Here is a 23,801-nt window from a genome sequence, read left to right as displayed (position 1 = left end):
AGACCAGGATGTTTTTCTGGAAATTTCTTTTGGAGTTACCTTCTGGATGATAGCCCAGGCCAGAGGGAGAACACATTTGAACCTACAGCAAGAATTGCCCTTTGCTCAGAGTGAAAGGAGAGCTAACAGCTCCACAAGTCCCCATATCTCACAGGTTTCTCCTGTATTTGCTTATGGGTGTCCTCCCTTATGCTAGCAACTAATTCTTGCCAGATTCTACTGGTCCTGACCTCCATAGGGTACCACATAGGTCAGGGCTCTGGAGAACAGAGCTGGTCCATGCAGCTCCTGAACTCCAGACTGTTTCTGCTAGTCCCAAGAGCTCTTTGGTGCCTCATCTATTCCCCACTTCCCTTGACAGAGCATCTACAGTCTAATCTCTCTCTTATGGAGACCAGAACATCATCCACTGCAGCAGCAAAGTCTTAAGTCATTATACTGTAAATAAACATTATAAACATTACCCTGATGTAAAGTTCCTCTCCCCTTGCCATCAATACACCACTTCTCTGAACCTGAGCTGGGCTACTCAGTCCCAGCTACTATGGAGACAGTAGAACTCAAAACCTGGTTAAAAACACAAGAACTAAAAGCAGACAAAATTCCTCAACCTTCATAACACTTAAAACCCACCTGGGCCTTTCCCAAATGCTTCAGACTCACAATAAGATGGTACAGATAATACTTAAGGGGCTACTTTCAACATTTGCTGTTAAATGTCTTTTGATGCTCCAGATACATAAATACATCTTCTTAAGGGTTAATATACCAAAACAGGAGGGGGGGGGAGGGGAAGCACAAAAGCTGTATTAACTTCTTTCCGTGGTATGACAAATTCTCTCTGCATCATATTCCAAAGTGTGAAATGTGCAATTTCCATTCTTAAGCTCAGTAAAAATGGCATAAAAAAAGTACTGACCCTGGCTGATTATTAATTTATCGGATCAACATCAGCAAAACTGTCTTTTAATGTGCTGCTTACTTTCAAAAAAAACTCTACCATGCATATTTCAGTTCTCCCTCTCCACACCCCACACCCTTCTGTTGCTGTCCAGCTGGAACACATCAAGGGTCTAGAAGCCAAGTCAAATGTTGACCCCACCCTCCTCCATCCATTTTAAGGCACCTTCAAAGCCAGTACACTGATCTAGTTCAGCTTAGCCAACAACGCCAGCAAATCTGTTATTTAAGACTTTAGTGCTGGCTTTTTATAACTGGCCATTAATACAAGCTTTGATGTATGGTCAGAAAATCCAGCTGTAATGAGTTTCATCAGACTGTAGTAACCTTTCCTCAGAAGGTCTTTATTACTATACCTTCATAATATTTGGTCGCAATACTCTTTTATAGTATCATTCTTACTGAACTGCCTTAAAAAACAAGACTCAGTGACATTTAACACATCTTGTTCCCCAAAATTAAAGCAAAGAGCCATTAATAGTTTTCTAGAAGACACTTTTGCACCCACATTTTTATGAGGAGTTTGCTGTTACCAGCATCAGGCAATAGTTGTGCGAACCAGAAGATAAACCAATTTGCCTGATAAACGCCTTGAGAGAAGATACAAAAGGATTTTGTAAAAGGACAAACAACTTACTTTGTTGTTCCCCTTTGCAGGATGCAGCAAGGAGGAAAGAGGGGGAAAAAGAAATGTTAGATACATTAATTTTACATGCATTCAGTCTAACTTGTACAATTCTGGAAACAGCTCAAACCAAATGAGGAACTGATTCAATGAACATTCCCTGAAACCTTTAGTTAGACAGCTTCCAGGGAGCACAGGACATTTGCAAAGGGTCGAAAACATTTGGTGAAGTTGTAAATTCAAACTTTTTTTTCAAAATTTCCTCTCTACACAAACACTCTGGTTCCACTTTTGCTTCCATTAGTGTAAAACAGGAGCAGATCCTGGGAAGTTGGTGGACACTAACACAAGGGAGAAGAGAATGAGGCCTGAAATGATCTAGGGGTGGGATGAAAGCCAGAGGGATTTTCGTGCACTGGTAATACTGAACTTCTAGTATGCAAAGCAAGCCACCAAACATGTCTGCTTAGCCTTGCATGACAGCCACTCCCTATGACGTGCCAATGAATGGAAAGTTTATGATCCAATGCCTTTTAAAAACCAAATATTGAACTTTTAGATTAGTAATAAAAATGGGGAGATGGCATTAGGGGACAGAGGAGAGGAATGGATGGTGCTAGCAAGGTAAAGTGTGCAGATGAAGTTATGACAAACATCTGTGATTTTTCCCTGAATTGTGAGTTTTGCCACAAGCTGGCACGAACAGCGTATATTATACAGTGGGAAGTCAGCCAAAATAAACACCAGCCTACAGCTGAAAAATATAGTCTGGAAAGGTTAGTCACAAAGTTGTAGTTATTTTTTTTTTAAAAAAGGAGGTTTTTTGGATGCATCAGCCCAGAAACCCAGCAGTAAAGTCAGCTGGTAAATGGATATTCCATTTCAAAGTGAATTGGCCACAGTGTGATTTATATCAAGCAAGCTGACTTGCATATGGGTTGAAAAAATAAAAACACTGATTCACTGCTATCCCGGTGGCTGTCAAAGCCCACGTCCTGACAAAAGCAAATCTCCTGGCGGAAAGAGATGACTTGGCAAGCTGCAGAAGAATTCAGGGCTCATAGAGCAACACTGAGGAGTGATTAAAGATAGTTAACAAGAGAGTGAATATATAAACATGAGTGTGCGTCCCCATGTGCTCAAGGCAGGCAAAATGAAGTGAGGAAATAGAGAAATGGTGATTTGTTTAGGGAAAAATAAAAATTAAAATGCAACAGCATTGGACTTCGCTTACAGGATTAAATCAGTAATAGAAACTTCACATTAGCGCCAGTAAGTACTGAGCCCCACTTCCACTGTAATCACACAATTTTAAGTAGCATTCCAAAAAAAAAGAACAGAAAGATTAATATTTTTAGTTGAGAGATTTGCGCCTGGTGAGAATTCAGAACAAATCTCTAATTCAGTGACAAAGTTCTACTTTTCCTGCCACTGCAGAAGGAGCCCAAGCTAGGGGCAACTGAGTTGGGATTTACATCAATGTCCTTGTATGCAAGCAGCAGAACTGTTAATGAAAGCACACAGCTTAGCTTTCAAATTCCAGGCTGCGCACACTGCTCTGGCAGTTACAGAAAGCAGGCCATTGCAGTACTCCAGGTTTACAGCACTAGTAATCTATTTTTCATTTCTAAGCAGCAATTTTTCTACTTCTGGTGCCAAAGCCTTGGATACTCAAAGTTCCCAGCTGTGACATGCACATGAAAAAGAGTGAGGTCAGTCTGGGAAGGGGCTAGGGTACCTCTTTGCCTTTTTAACTCTGGGATCGCAAAGCTGTGGGGAAGCACTGAAGAAAATGCGAGTTGCTGCCATTTCCTGGTGGTCTCCCTGACAAAAAAAAACATGGTCCCTAAGTCTTTGAAGCAGAATGAAAGACTGAGTGTGTGTCTCTAAAACTATTCTATATTGTCAGAGGAAGGTGTGACACTGTGGGGTATGCACAGGATTTTAATGAAATGGTGATGATTTTTATTTCGGTTTCACTGGAACTTCTAAGGTATCCTGCGCCTTGGAGCTTTCACTTTGTAAATTCAAAACTTTAACAGTAGACTTGCAGTGCACATTTGGACCTCTAGTCCTGCAGGAACAAAGTGCTTTGCAAGACAAGAGTAGGATCAGGCATCTTTCTTGAACAGCTTGATAGACTACTGGGTGAATTTCAAACTACAGGGGGTTCAAGCAATAATAGTCACTCTTTTTGTAATGTGAAGATAACTCCAGCTCAAAGAACTGAATTTTGACTCCCGTTTACTTCTGTCTTTCAAGGAAGTCCCTAAGGCTCCCTTGATAGACCATCTTCAAACAAAACCAAGAATTCTTTATAAACATATCTTGAATTCAAAATATTTTTAGGGGGAACAGAGAGACAGGAAGACTGAAGAGGAGTTTAGAATCCAACTAATCCATCTTGTTTAAAAATAAAATAAAAGATATATGAATATGATAAGCATGTCACAGAATGCAAGATTAAACCAGAGGCAGCAACAGGCTTTTTTGACATCATTATGACAACCTGAGCAAGGAAAATAAAACACAAAACAATATTTTGTCCCTAGTAATTAATTAGGTAACCTCTTGTAACTGATCCTTGTAAAATTACTTTTGATGTCTTAGGTAGGAAGTAATTTACTGACACAGGCAACATACTGGAGAGTCACCAAATTTTATATATTTTTTTAAGGTAAAGTCTCAGATACCTGATAGGCCTTCTGCTAAATTTGTATTTGAACTATTCTTAAAAAAAATCAGCATTGTTATCATCATCAATGTTTATTCCTATAAGAATCCAGCAGTTCAAGAAGTCTCTGATTTATCTGTTAACGGTAGCCTTGAATCTTGGTATGGGGAGACAAAGCTGAGGGTTGTTTGCTAAATAGCAGCCGGAGAAGATACAGAGAAAATTACACAGGAAGCCATGGAGGGATCACAAGAGAAATACGAGGAAGAGAAAGATGAAGACATACAAGACAGCACAAGACCCTGGACTCAAGGGACCTGGCCTTCCAATGGAAAACAAGCAGAGAGAACAAATTCCATCAAAATCAAAGTGCCATTTCTAAAACCAGATTTTCCACTGAAGGAATCTAGTGGACCAGCAGGCTTACTGAAGAAAGGTGCACCATGCATTACAGAAACTTTCAAAAGCTCAAATGGCAGGTATTTTTGCTAGTCACCCTTGTTTCGGGATACATGTCCTCAATCACTCAGTTGATATTAAATATTAAAATAACTAAGTCTAAAAAATATGAAATGGTAGTTGGGCATATTCCATTTCCTGACTTTCTGGTTTTTATGTTAAATTAATAAAGGCTTTTATCTGTTCAATTTGGTCCACATGACAATTAGCTGAGTAAAACTGCCTTTGGAAAGGTTTAGCATGCATTTCATACACAAAAAACGTGCAGTAAATCAGTAAAATAAATATACATGACTGCCTGGAAGGCTTCTGTCAGTTCTGTAATACAGAGCTTGAGGGAATAAACTCTTCAAAGCACATCTTTACCTTAGAAGACATTAACAGAAAGAACGAAGCTCCAGAAACCCCAAATTACTCAACTTTCACTAAACAGATCCAACAAAGAACATTTATGATTTTGGAAGGTTTGGTTTGTTTCGTTTTTTTTAAATATTAAGGCTTGACTCACAAATTTATCTTAAAATATTTCAAAATTACCACAGAAGAGTACAACGAAAAGGCTAGCACTTCTTGAGATAGTTGCAGACACTGTGTTTTCCCAGATGACATGATTGTTCTTTCTGACTCAAACAGAGCAGCTACTGGAAAGCTAGTGAGCTATTGAACTTACTGAGGATTTATCAGGATAGACACCGGCTCGTAGCAGAGATGCCTTCCAGCTATCCACCTCCTCTTGGGAGTCACAGGCTAGCTCAAGGAAACGGTAATCCTTGTAAACATTCCTAGAACAAAGAGCACCACATTGTAAAACTAGCATTTTGCTACTCTGTATCATGCACACAGCATTTTAAATTAAAAATCCTTTGGGGTCAGAAATTACTTGGTAATTGTTTTAGACAACAGAGTTTATGGGATAGGTACTTGTTTAATAATCACACGGAGTGCTTGAATGTATCTATCTTAGCATGCTACAGCACAGCTCTGGAAATAATAATCATCTGAAAGCACCATGAAACTACTTCAAATCAATTTTCCAGCTTTTGCCAAAATGGAGCACTTTTAGGAAAACAACACTGTGGTGATGCAGAGGGCAAACACATAAGACACGTCATCAAAACTGCATGTGTCACGACTGATGCTGTAAGTAATAAATATCAAAATAAATAATGATGCAACTTTTCCCATGTTAAATCCTTTCAGTGCATTATATACATTTTTTTTTAGACATCAGTAAAAGGGGAAAGAAAACGATAATCAGGTATTTTAAACAAACTACACAACCTCTGATGTCTGCCTTCATAGTAAAAAAAAATGGGACACATTTGATTAACACCTCTTGCAGGTAATTCACATAATTAGATAAATGTAGGGAATCACTTAATGGAAGAAAAGAGAAAGGAGGAAAAATACGTATGTAGGAAGGTAGTACTTGTAAACTCTCCAATAAACAGAACAGATTTTCCCCTTACGGTTTAGCCATTAGTTTTTGAATTCAAATTCTATATACAGACCAGATTGTTGTAAATTTGTCAGCCAACAGTCTTTTTAGGAAAGGCCACAAGCTTAGCTGACAAAAGTTAGGAAACCACATTTTGCTAGATCTTAATGTTTACACAAGAATCAATCTTCCATCACAACCATACTGTTTTTGTTCCTTAGCAAGCTATGTAGAAGGGGGAGTGGGAATAGGGAGGGGGGTTGATGGAGATTACGTCACTTTCAAAGACAACAATGACAAGGGGTCCTTTGGTGTCATTATGCAACCCCAAAGGTAACTTCTGCCACATATTTTGAGGGGGAAAAAATACGAATACCCTATAGAACCGGGAAGTAAAGCTATTATTATCATTGCCTAGACAAATTTCTTTAGCATTCAGGGACTGGTGGGATTTCACTGTCACACTGCCAGAATACAACCGACTTGATGTAATTCCCACTCACAGAAGTGCATCTCCCTTACCAACGATGTCACCAGACATCTCCTAGCCTTGCTTTTTAGGGGTACTCTCAGGAAGCAGATAGAAAACAGGTAGAAAAACTGTAATTGAACAGTAAGCATTCATGCCGAGCATGAAGCAGTCATGACACCTAGTCATTAAATTATCAGCCATGAAACCACAGTATGGCAACAAGAGTATACCCACCTCTGAATAGAGGGAAATTGGGTACTTTCACCAGGCTTATAGATGACATTTAAAACTGAAAAGGATAAAGGACATACTCAGATTTCCTTAAGTCAGTGACATAATTCTCCCTCATTTCTATGTCTACATCTGAGCAGCCAGGCATGCATATTCAGCACCAGGCCTGCACTACTCCTTGCAAGCATCTGGATCAGAGATGCCACCATAGCGTGCATCAGTGCTGCTCAGGGCAGTACACCTATGCTTCCTTCCCAGAGAAACCAGCCTGCAAAGGGACAAAGAGGCACTAAAGGGTTGAGTCCCATAGTTCAGGCAAAGGCACTGACTGTATGAATCACTGAAAGCTCTATGGGTTTTTTTACTTGATTAGAAATTTAAAATTAAGACCTTTTTTCCCTGAATCCAAATGTACTAATCCTGCCTTAAAGCAATTAATAGCCTGGATGACCTCTTCAGATGCTGTTATCTTAAACTGACAAAAACACACTTGAATTTTATTAAATTTGCAATATTGTAGAACTCTGAATCAACATTTACTAAACATACTTACAAAAATAAGTCAATGAAAAGGGAAGCAAAAATGAAAGTGCCAGAGGAAAAAAAGCAACTTTAATTGATTCTCAGGAGAAATTTCTAATTAGATAAGTTTTTTAGCTATTTCAACTAAGCAGCTATAATTTTGAAGAGGAATCTGAAATGATAAAAGGGTACTCTCAGAAAAGATGATTAACCATAGAGCAAATAAAGGCTGTAAAACATAGCAATGGGGAAGTACCAAAAATACATACCTACAAGAGCAAAACAACATGACACCATCTTGTGAAAACACTTTTTCAGGATAGTCATATTATATATTAAACTTTTTTGGTATTTTGTGACTTGGTACATCAAGCTTACTTGTACAAGAAGGGCTTTTTGCCAGCTGCTTTGAACACATAGGAGCTCATTGTCCTGCATTCCTGTCTCTGTATCAAGACTTTTCCTAGGTCTAGGGACAGCTTATGGCTAAGCAGCTGACATCTCCAGCTTTCCAAGGCCCCCCTCCCTCTAGTATCTGAGAGCTCCACTATTTTAGTGTAGGAATCTTACCCCACCACCACAAATGACATCAGTTTCAGCATAAGTGAGGAACTGAAGGACATATATACTGAACCTGTACTTGCAGAAAGCTTACAGTAGGGTAGGTAAATGGGATGCTTGCCTCACAAATCAGCTGCCTTGCTACTAGACTTCGTTTGCCTTTCTTCCAGAAAGACTGACAGGCATAGGAACTTTACAAAGGAAAAAGCCAAAGTAACTTCTGAAAAGAGTGTGTCCTTTTTCTGTTACTAGCGGAATCTTACAAAAACACATTAACGTGTTTTACTCATTAGGAATCCACTGGCGTCTCATGGAAAGCTGTAAAAATGTTCTTGAAAATAATTCAGATTTTCTGGTTTGTTCTGTCTTCCACTTTTTAAAACTTCTGAAGATATCAGCACAAAACCAGTTACTACTCAATCCCCAGCTACTTACTCCACATGGAATATAGTGAGATCATGTTCTCATTGTCATCTTTATGGCAGCGATATTATGCATCAAAGAGAATGATATAATGCAGGATACCCAGAAGCAGAAAGATGAACTTTGAACAATACAAATCTTGTTGATATTCAGGCATCTTTAAGGGACTGTAGTAACTAAACAGCTACAATAAATGGGAACATACCTAAAACACAATTTGCATGCAACATTTCTCTTGAATATTTAACATTTTTGAAATGTGAACATACGAACAGGTAAGCTGTGTGTACAGTTACATGCATATACCACATCTACCCATGCTGCTTCCTCCAGTAGGGTCTTGTAATTGTAGTTTAATATCCTGCACTGAACATGAAAATGTATCTATAGTTCCATTACTGGAAATTAACATAATAATACTTTTTTCCAGAGTGAAAAATGTGAAAGGTTACCATTTGTTACCTCCAGATTGTATTACACTCTAGATAAATAAACCTCAAGAACTGTATTCCTGAAAAAAAACCCACAACATACTTGTTAATGAAGATGAACAGACAATTGGACTAAAAGCATAATTTTTAGTGCCAGACTGGCTCCACACTCAGGCCACACCTTCTCTATGCCAGGACCACTATTTGAAAGTCCATCAGATACCCAGCTATAATTTTGCTTATCTTACAACCTCTTCACTTTACTATTACCTTTGTTTCCAATGTACTGGATTCCTTTTCTCCATATATTTCAGGTCCTAAAGTGAACTTTCTAATCCAGAAATGAGCATTAAATGGTGTTTATTTAAGTCCTCCCATAATGAAAGAATCCTAACATGAAAATGCAGGAATGGAATACAAGAGGAAACAGAGAAGCACCGGATAAATTTGATGACTGAGCCCAGCTGTGAGTTACTGAGAATCCTTTCCCACTAGTCTTGAAGCCTGGGCTGTCAACATTGCATAAAGAAGGCTTGATTGCCTGTAAAACAGCAGAACTAAACAATCCAGGATCAACAGGTGAATAACACACAACTGAAAGTCACAGAGAAAGTACTTTCTAGTTGCCTGCTACAGTGGATGCACATCTACAGCAGCTGCACATTAAAACTGCTTGCTAGCTGAACAAATTTAACTGCTGGACCTCAATATGTATAGTATCTTTTGCAATTTCTTAATACTAAGACAGGGTTAAATATTTATCTGCAACAAACCTGGAAAGATTTTAAGTGCAATTCCTGTAGACACATTACAAACCCAGTTAATATACATGCATATATATTAATGCATATCCACAAAAGAACCATAGCTGTAGACAGTTTTTAGAGTGAGTTGGACGTGGAACATTTCAGTAGAAGATGTACTGTATATCCATATCATTTTTTTTTTATAGAGAGAGAAAATGCAAACAAACATGCATTTATTCTTGCCAACATGGGAGGAGAGAAAACAGCAATTGCAGAGCAAGAATAGTAGTAAAATCTTTAGAATTATGCTTGTAAGCCACTTTAATACTCCTAAGAACACGAAACCACATTTAACTTCAGCAGTTGCACTGAAACAAGTGAAGCTACTCACAGACTGAAAGAGAAAGCAATCTTCTTCTACAGGGATTTTAAACAACTCTGCTTATGATCTCAAACAATTTTTGGTAAATATTTGGTCCTTTTATTAGGATGCAAGCAAATTAAAATGAACATTAGGAATCTAGAACCAAATGCAGAGGAGCCCAATTTTATTATATCATAAACAAAAAAACCTCAAACAAAAAAAAAGCAATTCTTGGATATTTTATTCGATTGCAATTTCAATAATACAGTATATGGGTTTCATAAGTAGACACCTAAAATACAAAAGGGAGAAAACAGAATCCAGATACTCCATGCATAATCAGGAAAAATAATACTGGATGAAACTCTATGTTCTCTGTTTAATCAGCCTGCAACTCTAGTATATACACTCTGCTTATTCAACCTTAGTCTTAGTCTACCATTTTAGACACCTGTAATTCCACAATGGCTGTTTGAAGACATGCATTATTTTTCATATAAGAAACCTGTACTAGAGGCACTGCAAATCATATATTTTAAAGAAACAAAAATGACCATCTGCTCTGAGTTAACAGCAATCACTAACATTTTCTATCAAGGCATGCCATTTCAGATCAGTCTAATGTGAATGCTAATTAAAATTAATTACATATGTCTCTGAAGACTTTTTTCTTAATATCGAGAAAGCCAAAGAGACAGTCTCTGAAACAATGTCATGAAATAATAGCACTTGAAGATTTTAGCAACTAATTCATATAAGTGGTCTTCTGGAAGTGTAAGGATGTTTTCAAGTTCATACACACAAATGCAGATAAAGAACCAAACAATTTTAACTTTAAGGTGAAAGTTAACAGAAGATATGCCAATCGGTATATAGCCAAGCCTTGAAAATGAAGTATCTAGAGTTCTATATGTAATCCAGAACAGAAATGCAGCCAAAGCTAACATCACATGGGCCAAAATCTGCAGTAGTAACTGGCACTAAAATATTCCATAACTCCCTGGAGAAGAAGGTTTGATGCTTTTCGTGGTGATGGATGGAAGCCTGTTTTGGAACCTGCCCTGGGGCCACACAGGCACTAAAGCTGCTCACAGCTGTCAGTCCCTCATCACTGGAGGGAGCATGGCTTCTGCTCCAGTCCTGTGCTTCCCTGTGTGGGGCACGGGGACCCAGACCTTGCTGGGTCACAGCAAGCAAGGAAGGTGAAGCCGTCTTGCAGACTAAATCAAGTTTATCAGGCATGACTTAGCCCATGCTTACAACACTCATGTCTCTCATAGGTGTCACTAATGTTTCAGATCCCACACAGCCATTTAAGGAACTTTCTTAAATGTGATAGTTACACTGTACTTGAAGGTATAGGTTTACGCTGCTTTCCTTGAGAACCCCTTTTTGATAAGCAATACCAGTTTTAAATCTCAACACCTGCACACCTATCCACCATACCATGCTTTATTTAACATAGAAAGAATTCTTGTCAATAATGACAGAAAGGAAATATTCCAGGAAAAAACAAAACAAAACCAAACCCAAATTTTTTTTTTCTTTATATTTTTTTTTTATGGAATGGACTTGGGGAATAAAGGCTAGTTATGCCTTGGATTTGTGTATTTTTTCTATTCTTAAATATCGTACTCACAAGCATCTTGGAAGTTTTTTTCAAATATTCGCAACTTTTTTCTGGATTAAATTTGTGGTGGTTTTTAATTAAATATATTCTCATTCTTCCCTGTCTAACAGAGAAGGCTCTGAATAGCTTACAGTCCAGCTCTTCCTGGGGCTTAGCTTTCTGAGTAATTCAAAAACAGTAACTAAACATACATCTCATCTCAGGCTTTCTCCTTCAGCCTGGCTTCCATCCAACACCTCCTCTGACCCGGTCTCCTTTCACTAGTTCCCTTTATTTTGGCTCTTGCCCAATTTCCCTTATATATGGATAGCAGTTAACCAGTTCCTGTCCATAAGAAAAAATTGAGTACTTAGAGCTCTAGTGCATTTGGAGTCCTAGAGAAGACTTCTAGAACATCACTCAGCCAACACCATGAACCCAAAATCAGTACTGTAATACCTTTCATATAGCAGATATAGCGTACTTTCCTGGGTCCTACCAGACAGCACAGTTCTTGTGCAATGTGATTCCTGACAGTCAGAGTGTACTCATGAGTCAGCAGCTAAAATTTATCACCTGGCAGTTCTATTTCCAGTCCTATTGTGCGCCCTCAAAACTTCCATTTGATTGCTATCTTCTTGACATTCATCTGTTTCTCAGATTAGGGATCTGTTTCTACAGTGAGCCTGTCCCACTGTCCCAAACAGTCAGCTCCCATGCAGGGACGGTAGGTTCTGCCACACTGGCTCTTGGTTATTGAGGAGCATTCAGCTCTTAGAAACCTATTCTTGTGAAAGCAAACAGGAACAATTTTGTGCTCTGAATTTGCAAACATCCCCTTTTCTCACAGAGGTGAGAAAAGCAACACTATTATTCAGTTTCATCTGGACCCTAGTTGGGCAGAAAAGGAAAAGACAGGAAGACTTGGTGGGATCTTCCTCTGCAAGAAAGGGAGAATTTCACACACTGGTTCTGCTTCTTCGGCTCCAAGGAAAGGAATGAGTCTGAAGAGGAACAGAGCTCAACAAACACTTCAACATAACCCCAAAAATATTTACTTAGTAGAATCTCTTCTTCCATAGGGAGAAAAAAAAAAAAAACAAACAAAAAAAAACCCTGCACACAAAAAAACAAAGAATTGGAGAAGAGGTGGAAAGGAAGCTACTTCTCCACTTGTAGCAAAAGAAGTGGCTTACTCATCATTCCTTCCTCACTTAAAAGAGAAGCAGCATCTAGATGGAGTTGCAATACAGTAATACAATTTATTGACCCATAAATCAGAAAAAAGTGCAACTACTCTACTGCAAAGGCAAAGGGTTACTTTAGAATAACACAGAATCTAGTGAAGTAGTGCCATGTGGATGCTGCAGTCAACTGGGCAAGACCATGAAAAAGAATGACTGCTTACCCTTCCTAATTTGAGAGAGAGGGAGAGATGGGACTGTTGCATAGATCCTAAAGAGAGGCACATTTAAGACTATAGTTCTTGTTCCAGACTAAAGCACTAAGCTAAAAGAAAAAGCACCAATCAGTGAATTATTTTTAAAGGGAATACATGAGAAAGAGGCAAAGTGTGTGGAATGAAATCCCAGAGGGAAAGTAAGCTTTCTTAGATGAGCAGAACTTGTTTTTTTTCTTGAGCTCTGCACAAGAGTCTTACACACTCGTCAATGCGGACATCACAGTTAATCTACTTCATGTAAGCACAGGCGCTGACAAAATACTCTCGCCTCCATTCTTAACTGCCTAAGAAAGTCAGTCAGTGGCTACATCTCCACAACTTCACATTATGTTCTACAGCAGTACTACAAACATCAGGGGTTTTCCTAAAGTATAATTATTTTCAAAAATTTGATATCTTTCCCAGTGTAAAAGACTTGCCAGCAGTTTATTGTGAAGGAGAAAAGGATGGTTAACAGAAAACAGCACTCACATTCTTCACACCTTTAGGTTTAGACACATACTGCTTGACCCTATAGCTCAACTTCACTTGTGTAAAGGCAGACTCATGTAGATGGACACAGCCAGAAGTGATCCAGGAGTCAAAGGGCACTCACTCTAATATACTTTGGTTTAATATCTAACACTAGATATTAAAACAAAAAGATCTAGTGCTAGATATTAAAACAAATTAAGGTAGAGTAAGTAAAGCTAAATTAAGTAACCGAAGTAAACTAGAGGAGTCCTCCTCCAAAGGTGTTCCAAGTTGCCTATAAATGAAGTAGACGGGCCCATTCAAATGCTTTAAATAAATTACTTAGTTTGTTGAAAAACAAAACTCACCCCCAATTCTTTAAGCAATACTATATCTATTTCACACCAAGAGTTTTCTAGATTTTTCTCCTTTAAAAAGAAAAATTAATCACAAAGTAACAGGAAAAGAATTTAATTATGTCACAATGTAGCCTTTTCATAAACATACAATTATGTTCATTTCATGAGAATTTATCTTCACTGTGAAATCAATCGTCACAGTCTCCATTTACTATACATTACCAAGTCACATTTGATTCCTGTCAAAGAACTGTTGACTTCTGCAGTAAATCAAAATGACAGATACCATTCGTTTCCTTCTGCATCTATCCCCAAACCTCAGCTAACTCAAGATGGTTTTTCCTTCTATACACTGAAATGAGGAGTTTCCTGGTAACTATATTTCAGAACTGGAAAGGTTTTCATAAATGGAAAAAATGCAGTGTATAATCCAGGAAACTATTGAAATGTACAGTATCAGAAACATATGGCTGTAGCAAATACCTATGCAGTGAGAGGCTAGGAACGAAAAAGAGACAAGCCTATTAAAATTCTTCTCCTAAAGGGATTTTGCTTGAAAACTAAAATACTCTAATTGAACATTAAGATATGCTGCAGACTGGTGGGGAGGGAAGCAGGAGGAGAGATACAGAATAATCTCCATGCTATCATGGAAGCTGGAACATATAACTTTGCCTTTGTTCTTTAATGATCTACCTCTTAAATAGCAAAATGGTTCCATAGCCAGAACCCTGAGTGGGCAAACTCAGAAAGAGAAAGCTGATTTCTTTCTCAATTACTAAGGTTTTTAATAATAATAATGATAAACAAAAACACACACACAAAACAACCACTTCCCTTCATCCCCCCTCAAAAAAAACCAACCAAACCCAAACCAGAAACTAAGTTAAGTTTTACACGAATTTTGAAAAAGAAGCCATATCCAAACCCCCCCCCCCCCCTTCAGAATCATAAGTAAAATAAAGTAAAACAATGACAAGACTTCTTATTTCAACAGATCTTTACCAATTCCCTGTTTCAGTTTCCCTAAGAATCTGGGACAAGGAACACAGTCCCCAGTTGAGGGCCAGGTCACTTTACTCAAGCCCCAGTATCCCTGATTCTGCTGACACAACCTATGAATTTAGGAAACTGTGGAAAGTGATACTAAATTTGTTTTGACAAAAAAAACCAACTTTTAAAAACCAGCAGGCAGGTTTTTAAACGAAAAAAAAAATAGCTGTTTTATAGTAACAGAGGAAGGACTGTTGTGGTTAGAATTCAATAAGTATCTCTTCAAGAAAAACTTCTGCCTCCTTTTAAGCTGGAAGAGTCCATAAACAGCCTCTCCCAAGGCAAAGGCATTTTGCTGTCTTACTACTGTGCTGTCATGTCTCAACATGCCTATATAGATATAAGGACGTTTTTAGAGCAGCTTGCAGATGCTGGAGGGTACACTCACAGCCCAAATGGGCAGGGGTATTACAGACATGGCAAGCATTTTAGACATCTGATCTTGAAATCCTTGCTGTCCAGTGTGTATGAAGACCCAGTGAAAATACGAACATGCAGCTATATTACACCCAAATAATTCTCAAACTTCCCAACAGAAATGCATGCTTCTCTTGGATTTTCACAGCAGTTCAGTGATTAAGATTATGAAAACATTCAAAATCATTAGCCAAAACACAGGAGGAACAATAAGGTGAAATTAACAGTTATCTCATGGAAGGAACTTAACATGTACAGCTCATATCAAGTCACCAGAACAAAGCTTTCTTTCTTGACTGATGTAACTGCAATGTTGGGATGTTTCACACATACCTATAGCAGAATAGTCAAAATCATATTAGTTGCCAGTACGTGAAGATCATTTATGTTTTTAAAAACATTAGAAGTTTTTCAAAGCTTTTTTCTGTGCTCCCAAAATGCAAGTGGTCAAGTGTTTGAAATCTTATTCCCAGCAAGTATGTGTGTGACATACTTTCAAAGGGCATCTCCTGGCAGACAGTGTCCACATGTAGGCTAGCTGAGATGTCAGCAGATGTAGGCAAAGCCTTCATGTAGTTCAGAGCAAGACTCACATTGCATCCTCATGTTTCTGGGACCAGAGAAACTTGACAGCCCAGAAATCCTGTGCTTTGCTTTTGTTTTGTGGGAGGGAGGGACATTTCTGGCCAGTTCAGGAGCAACAGCTGGCTCTGCAGAGAGCCACATCCAGCCTTCATCATCTTGAACATCATCTATTGCCAAGTTTTGGTGATGCAAGGGGGGAATGGGAGTTAAGCAGAAGAGAAGAATAAAACAAGGGCATCTATCTATGCTACCACTGCAATTTGCTTTACTTGTTTTTTCTGAAAAGGAACTTAGAGAAATTGCACCTTATCTGCCGAAATGCAATTCCACTGAATCAGCTGCAAATGCACCTCCCCAGCAAAAAAAAAACAAAACAAAAAACCAATAAAAATTGATAGGTCACTTGTATGTCTCTAAGTGTTGTCATGTTTCCTTATTTGTGCACAGTAGTCTGAATAGGCTGTGCATCAGAAGTAGGCTGCCATAGAATACCTACATCACCTAAATCAGAGGATGGAGCTTGAAAAGTGTGAAGCAAACAGCATAAAGCAAAGAGCCTATTAGTTAGGGAAGCGGAGAAATATAATTTGCTCTCCATTCAGCAGTATTTAAATGCAAACAAACAATAGAATGATTCCAAATATTACAGAGAGGCAAGATTTTTCACTGGAGAAAGTGAGAAGCAATGACACTTTTGTGATTTACACCAGTTGAATTTGGTCACAAGGTACAGAAGTCATGAATGTTGTGGTAAGCCTAGGTAATTGCCAAACAAAACAAAAATAGGATCAGGAGATGGTTATTCAGCCATACAGAACTAGATGACTAATCATGGAGAGTTTCACCCTGCATGGTTAGGAGGACACTAACCTTTCATTCTATGTTTATGCAACTGCAAAACAGCAGATAAATCAAGAGTATCAAGATCTTTATTCACTCAGCATAGTGGAAATAACCACAACTGCACTCCCAGTTATTAAAATGATCAGATAGATACATTTTTATGGCAGTATCTGCAGAATAGCACATTTTCTTACCTCTGCTCTGTGTTAAACAATGCAAAGATATGTTTGCTAGACATGAAGCTCTTTTCAACATCTCGCACTTTCAAGTTGTCCAAAGGAAGCATATACTTCTTCTCTTTTTCCTAGAAAAGAAACAGATTAAAACAACACTATATGAGAAGTCTCAGCAAACTCTGTTTAGTTGGTAATGATTTTAGTACACTTATTATCATAAGGGTATTTTCAAAATTGAAATGTCTGTTTACCTTTCATAGACATACCTGCAACAGAAATGAAGCCTGAATTCCTGTCCTGTTTTTCACTGACCCATTTAAAACATTTCCCAGTTAAAAAAAAAAAAAACCAACAAAACAAACAAACAAACAAAAAAAAAACCTCTCTCAAATACACAAGCATCTACATTTATTATTCTCCATTCCCCTGAATTATAATTAGAAAAGAGTCAAACTTAACTCAAATTAAACTGTCTAATCAATACAAAACTCTTCCATGTCTGTGGGTATAAAAAATAATCTCTATCTACAATTACTATTATTATTTATGGGTAGCATTTGATTACCCCACCATAAATTTTTATTACTCCAATGGAAAATACAAAAATCATACAAATCAATCAAAATCATACTATCATCGAGGTTTTATATATACTGTATACAAACCAAACCAGACTCTAATCTAATCAGCTTATTTCTTCAAACAGTACAAATGATCTATTCACTTTTGCTGTAGCCGACTCCTTTTGCATTTTCATCACAACTCTAATTTACAGCACAATCGTTATAATTTCACCTTTTCTAGGTTTCTTGCTTCCTATCACTCCAAATTAAGGATTAGTTACACTCTCAGGCTACTTTCTGATGTCAGAACAAAAGAGCCCTAAGATTATTAGCCATTTCCATCGTGCTAAACTTCCTTGAATTCCTTGTACTGATGGATAAACCAGGGCAAACCTCTTCATTTTGCTTTGCAAATACATCTGATGCTAAGTAGATGTGATCCAAAGACAAGAGGGGCAACACATGCATCCTCATACCCCCAATCTTTTTTTGTGTGTCATGATAAAATTGCTGGCAAAGGTACAAACAGAGTACAGAGTTTAATACTATGAAGGTAGTGTTAAGGCTGCTGCCATTACCATGGCAGCAATGGAGTGGGGAAATATTTACACGCTGGAATTTGTGCAGCAGATACCAAATGGGGAATTTTGCTACCCAGTGCTCTATGGAAGTTCAATAAATCACCAAAGCTGGAAAGCTCAGGATTCCTTCACAGTCCCTTATCTGGCAACATGGAGCAATACTGTCCATCATATTTGAAAAATCATGGCAGTCAGGTGAAGTTCCCGATGACTGGAAAAAGGGAAATATAACCCCCATTTTTAAGAAGGGGAAAATGGATGATCCGGGGAATTACAGACCAGTCAGTCTCACCTCTGTGCCTGGCAAAATCTTGGAGCAGATTCTCCTGGAAGGCATGCTAAAGCACATGAAAAACAACAAGGTGCTTGGTGACAGCCAGCATGGCTTCACTGGACCTGTGCAAAGTGTTTGACACTGTCCTGCATGACATCCTTGTCTCTAAATTGGAGAGACATCAATTTGAAAGGTGGACAACTCAGTGGATAAAGAACTGGCTGGATGGCAGCATGGAAAGAGTTTTGGTCAATGGCTCAATGTCCGGCTGGAGACCAGTAACGAGTGGTGTCCCTCAGGGATTGGTATTGGGACCGGTCTTGTTCAACATCTTTGTCACTGACATGGACAGTGGGATTGAGTGCGCCCTCAGCAAGTTTGCCGATGACACCAAGCTGTGTGGTTCGGTTGATATGCTGGAGGGAAGGAATGCCATCCAGAGGGACCTTGACATGCTTGTGAGGTGGGCTGATGCCAACCTCATGAAGTTTAACCATGACAAGTGCAAGGCCCTACACCTGGGTCGGAGCAATCCCAGGCACAGCTACAGCTTGGGCAGAGAAGAGATTCAGAGCAGCCCTGCGGAGAAGGACTTGGGGGTGTTGGTCAATGAGAAAATGAACATGAGCTGGCTGCAGTGTGTGCTCGCAGCCCAGAAAGCCAACTGTATCCTGGGCTGCATCAAAAGGTGCGTGACCAGCAGGTCGAAGGAGGTGATCCTGCCCCTTTACTCTGCTCTTGTGAGACCTCACCTGGAGTATTGTGTGCAGTTCTGGTGTCCTCAGCATAAAAAGGACATGGAACTGTTGGAACAAGTCCAGAGAAGGGCCACGAGGATGATCAGGGGACTGGAGCACCTCTCATATGAAGATAGGCTGAGAAAGTTGGGGCTGTTCAGCCTGGAGAAGAGAAGGCTGCGTGGAGATCTCATAGCAGCCTTCCAGTATCTGAAGGGGGCCTATAGAGATGCTGGGGAGGGACTCTTCATTAGGGACTGTAGTGATAGGACAAGGGGTAACAGGTTGAAACTCAAACAGGGGAAGTTTAGATTGGATATAAGGAGGAAGTTCTTTACTGTAAGGGTGGTGAGGGACTGGCATGAGTTGGCAAAGGAAGTTGTGAATTCTCCATGCGTGGCGGTGTTCAAGGCCAGGCTGGACAGAGCGAGCCTTGGGTGATATGGTTTAGTGAGGTGTCCTTGCCCATGGCAGGGCGGTTGGAACTAGATGATCTTAAGGTCCTTTCCAACCCTAACTATTCTATGATTCTAAGACTGACTATTCTCTGTCAAGCCATCAGAACTAGCTGTGAAATCGAGCACCCTTTGCAATTGCTGGAGAATTGTGAACTGGGACATCAGTTATGGTCTTTGGCTCAAGGAAGAAGTAGGCATGTGATAATAGTTTATTGCATGCCATAAAACAGGACAAAAGGGACAAACCAAACTAGGACTAATTTTTCTCCATACATACTTCCTTGAAGAAATAGACAGAAGTTACTTCCACTCCACAAAACTGGAAGAAGTCCTAGGTAGACTGAGATGTGTGTACTGTGAAGGCAGATGGTAACTCAACTTGGCTAAGCTTCAGCAGACTGCAAAACTAAACTGGATGAGAATGTACCTAAGAGTGAAACTATTAAAATACAGTGACGTGTCCAACAATGGCTCAGTTTCCTAGACAGCTTCATAACAGCCCCGAGTAGAGGAAAAAGCATATTTCAAAGGCTTTTCTGGAAAAGCATGGTTTTTACTGTCTTGTTTTGTTGAATACAAAAGTTGTCAAATCCAGACTGAAAGTATTATAGAAAAAGTGCCTGATGGATTTTCAAACTGCCTTAGTTTAGCAATCCCAGAAATTATTGCCCACAAAAGATCATACATATTTATATTTATCATGCGCTCATCTAACAATTCTCATATAGTCTAGTTCTGTGCCAGTCTGTAGCTATTTATCACCATTCAGATCTATATTCTGCTTCCACAGAATATATACTCTCTGAACTGCTGGGGTTCTCCCTGAAGGAGGAATACAGTATCATGCACTCAGTAAGTATTACCACTGGGATAAATAAAACTGAACAAAGGAAATCCTCAATTTACCAATAAAAAATAAATAAATCATGGCAAACAAAAATAAAGAACTTACAGATAAGATATTTATGTATAAAAATGAGAAATACTGCCCTCTAATACTGATTTTTATTGATACAGTCTATTTTGATATTATAAACTTATGCTCTAAGTAGTTCTGGTAGCATTTAAAAGGTAGCACTGTTAGTTTTGGTGCCATGACAGTGACATACACTTTGAAAAATATCCTAGGATATGAAGTCAGGAGAATACATATTAAACTTTGTATTAAAGGCAATCTTCTTTTCAGTTGAAAGCTGGAGTGCCTGGTAATGTAAGATACTTTGTTTTCCATTTCAAACATTTAAGTCAGCTCATATATATTAAAAAAAAAATCTTTTAGGAGGAAATATGAATGTTATTTAGTCCATCTTAACTAAGAAAAAAAACAGATAAGCTTAATTTGTATTCTTTAAAAGTTATCTTTCACTATTACAGAATATGCTTATAAAGATTTACTATTCAATTACCAGAAATTTATGAAGTTTCTAATGAAGTATTTGTTCTGACAGACACTATTTACTGACAAACCAAGCAACCACAGATGAATAAAAACAGAAACTGATGAAAAAACTATACTAAGAATCTGATTGTCTAAACAAAAAATCCACAAGCAGGAAACTTTTATAAATGTTTGATGCCAAACTGTGAGAGTGTTTCTTCTGTAGCCACCAGGAAAAAGGAAATGCTCACTGAAAGCCAAGAAGTGGTTGGTATTTATTTACATGGCCTCCTACCCACATGCTGAGACAAGGCAGTTTCCAAGAAAGGGAAATCGTAAGGGTGCTTATGCTTGAAGCTAACGGAGACAGCATGTCACATATGAGAAATCAGACCTAAATACTGCTTAATTTCAGGAGAAAAGTATTACTGCAACATTAAAGCAAGGTAGCAAAACCCACAGAAACTGCCCTCCTCTCCACACCCCCAAAACAACAAGGAGAAAGATACGTATAAATGGAGCATGAGCTAATTCAACAGCAGATGAGCCCAACATCATTTTAGACTTAGCTCAATTAATATTATGTTATGGCAGAGTTCAAAAAGCTTCAGACAGGACTATCTGACATGTTTCCTATCCTGTGAGAGCCTGACAATGAAAGAAACAGGGTATGTACGAAGCCTGGGAGGAATGGGGCTAGGCACACTTCCACAAGTGACAACATGCACATAACTGTGGGTCCAGTTTGTCCCCCTCAGCATTTGTTCTTTTTTATTTATAGATTTTTATTTTTATAGTGGGGCAGAGAATTTAAGCATGACATGAGGGGAAAAACCAGCACATGCTGATCTCACGTAGAGACTTTGCCTCTCTTTTTCCTATACACGCTAGAGGAGAAGGAAAAAGTGGGAGGCAGCATGGCCCATTCCTGTCTCTGTGACATGAAAAAAAAAAATCCCCATAATGCACCTTAGAAAAACAAACCAAACCTGCTAGCCTGGGGAGGCCTTTCCACCCTTGAGATGATGTTTCACCACTCGTGGGCATAAGTAGCATTCACATCCTTAATGGACTAGTTCTGTTCTCTGACAGGCGAATAAGCTGCCAGGAACTGACAGCATGATGTAAATATGCCGTATTACAACTGCCCCTTCCTTATGCAGTGTTTAAATGTACTAAAAATAAATACTGCTGAAGTTCAAAATGGTACAAGGGACGCAAAAAATACACCAGCAGCTCCCCTCCCCCCAGCAAGGTCTCAGACAGCACTTCCAAACTAATGAATTTCATTTCATTTTCAGCCTGAGGCAGAAATCATTCTCTGCTTTTGGAACTTTGCAGGCTCCATCAGAACAGCAGAAGAACAAAACCTGGACACAATGTCAGCTGACTGGATTATAAGGGGAACAGAAATCCTTTGCTACACAGAAAAGAGACTGTTAAATTATTTCAGCTTCTTCCAGTTATCAGAAGTGATTCTCACTTTTATTTGTCACTTCAAGATGGTTGCAGTGCAAAAGCAGCATGCAGAAAAAACTCTACTCCACATTTTGTATCCTGAGAAACAGAAGCAAAATCCATGCAGGACAATTCCAAATATATGATGCTCAGATTCTGAAGGGAAAGTCTGACCCTGAGTGTTGAGATAGTCAACAATTTCAGTTGTCATGAGGAATCGAGCCAGTCTGCTCACCACTTTGTTACGCTGTTTAGAACACCTGTTTCCAACAGGAGGGTCATGACAGTAGCCGACCACAAGTCCAACGAAATCAAGCTCACAACTGAAAGTGCAGGCCACACTGGAAAACTGGGAACAAAGGCTGGTTTACAGAAGGATTCATTCTGTGCATCATTTATACTGAAAGTACAACTCTCAAGAGTAATTACTGCACACTGATTGCAAATATAGGTAGCCATTAAATGACTCTTCTCTTAGCATTACACGTTAGCAAGTACTCGCCATTAATGGGGCAAAATAGTGAAATCATAAACTGAGCAAGGACAGTTTGAATTAAAGTTTGGGAACAGCAAATAAAAAGATGGGCACTTACACCTCTCAACTAGATTTCCAGAATGACACTGTGCTATTTACTCTCTGTATTTGTTTCCACATCGGTAGCTCAGGCGTAATGTGTCCCTGACTCACAGGCATCATGCTAGATGTCTCTGCAAGCAGCTAGTAACAGCAGGGCATCATTAAGGTATCCTGAATTCAGGGTATTAAAATGTGTAGGTTGTCATGGTTTAAAACCAGTCAGGCAGCTCGTTCACTCACTCCTCCCCTTCTTGCCCTCCCTCTACTCACGGAGGGACAGAGAGGAGAATCAAAAAGAATGCAACTCCCATGGGTTGAGATAAAAAACAGTTTAGTAACTAAGGTATAACACAGATCACTACTGCTACCACCAATGATAATAATGATAAAGGAAATAACAAGGGAAGAGAATACAACACCTCAGCACCAGCCGACCAATAACTCGCCCTCCCCCCCCCAGCCCGACCAAGCACCGACCAGCACCTCGTCCTACCCCATCATGAACAAGCCCTTCCGGGTAACTCTCAGTTACCTCCTGGCCATGACGTGCTGTGGTATGGAATACCTCTTTGGTCAGTTTGGGTCAGGTGTCCTGTCTCTGCTTCCTCCCAGCTTTCCCTCCTCCCTGGCAGAGCATGAGGCTCACAAAGTCCTTGGCCAGACTAAAACATTTGAGCGGTAACTAAAAACATCGGTGCTATCAGCACCATTCCGAGCACTGCACCAGCTACTAAGAAGGAGAAAAAATGACTGCTACTGCTGAACCCAGGACAAGGTGGAACACTAAAGCTGAGCAAAGCAGTCAAGCAGTGAGGCAGAAAACAATACCGAGGTGAAGATGTTCTACAGTAGTGTACTATTTTAGATGCCTGGATCACTACCCTCATTTTAGAGACAGAAATAGACGCAAGA

General features: G+C 39.1%; 1 protein-coding gene across 7 annotated transcripts in view; it reads right to left on the bottom strand.

Annotated features, from left to right (window-relative positions):
* Window positions 1–23,801, bottom strand: part of DNM3 (dynamin 3) — a 179,475-nt gene that overhangs the window by 50,435 nt on the left and 105,239 nt on the right. For all 7 annotated transcript variants that reach the window (XM_062616163.1, XM_062616160.1, XM_062616161.1 and 4 more), the window contains 2 exons: window positions 16,882–16,991; window positions 5,389–5,500 (listed from right to left, as the gene is read on the bottom strand). In XM_062616163.1, the coding sequence (XP_062472147.1) occupies window positions 5,389–5,500; window positions 16,882–16,991 (222 nt within the window). The remainder of the gene's footprint in view (window positions 1–5,388; window positions 5,501–16,881; window positions 16,992–23,801) is intronic.

The sequence above is a fragment of the Pezoporus occidentalis genome, unplaced genomic scaffold, assembly GCF_034315485.1.
Source record: "Pezoporus occidentalis ecotype Australia unplaced genomic scaffold, CSIRO_AGI_Poc_V1 ctg189, whole genome shotgun sequence".
Lineage (NCBI taxonomy): Eukaryota > Metazoa > Chordata > Aves > Psittaciformes > Psittacidae > Pezoporus > Pezoporus occidentalis.
This window is presented reverse-complemented; position numbering and strand designations above follow the sequence as displayed.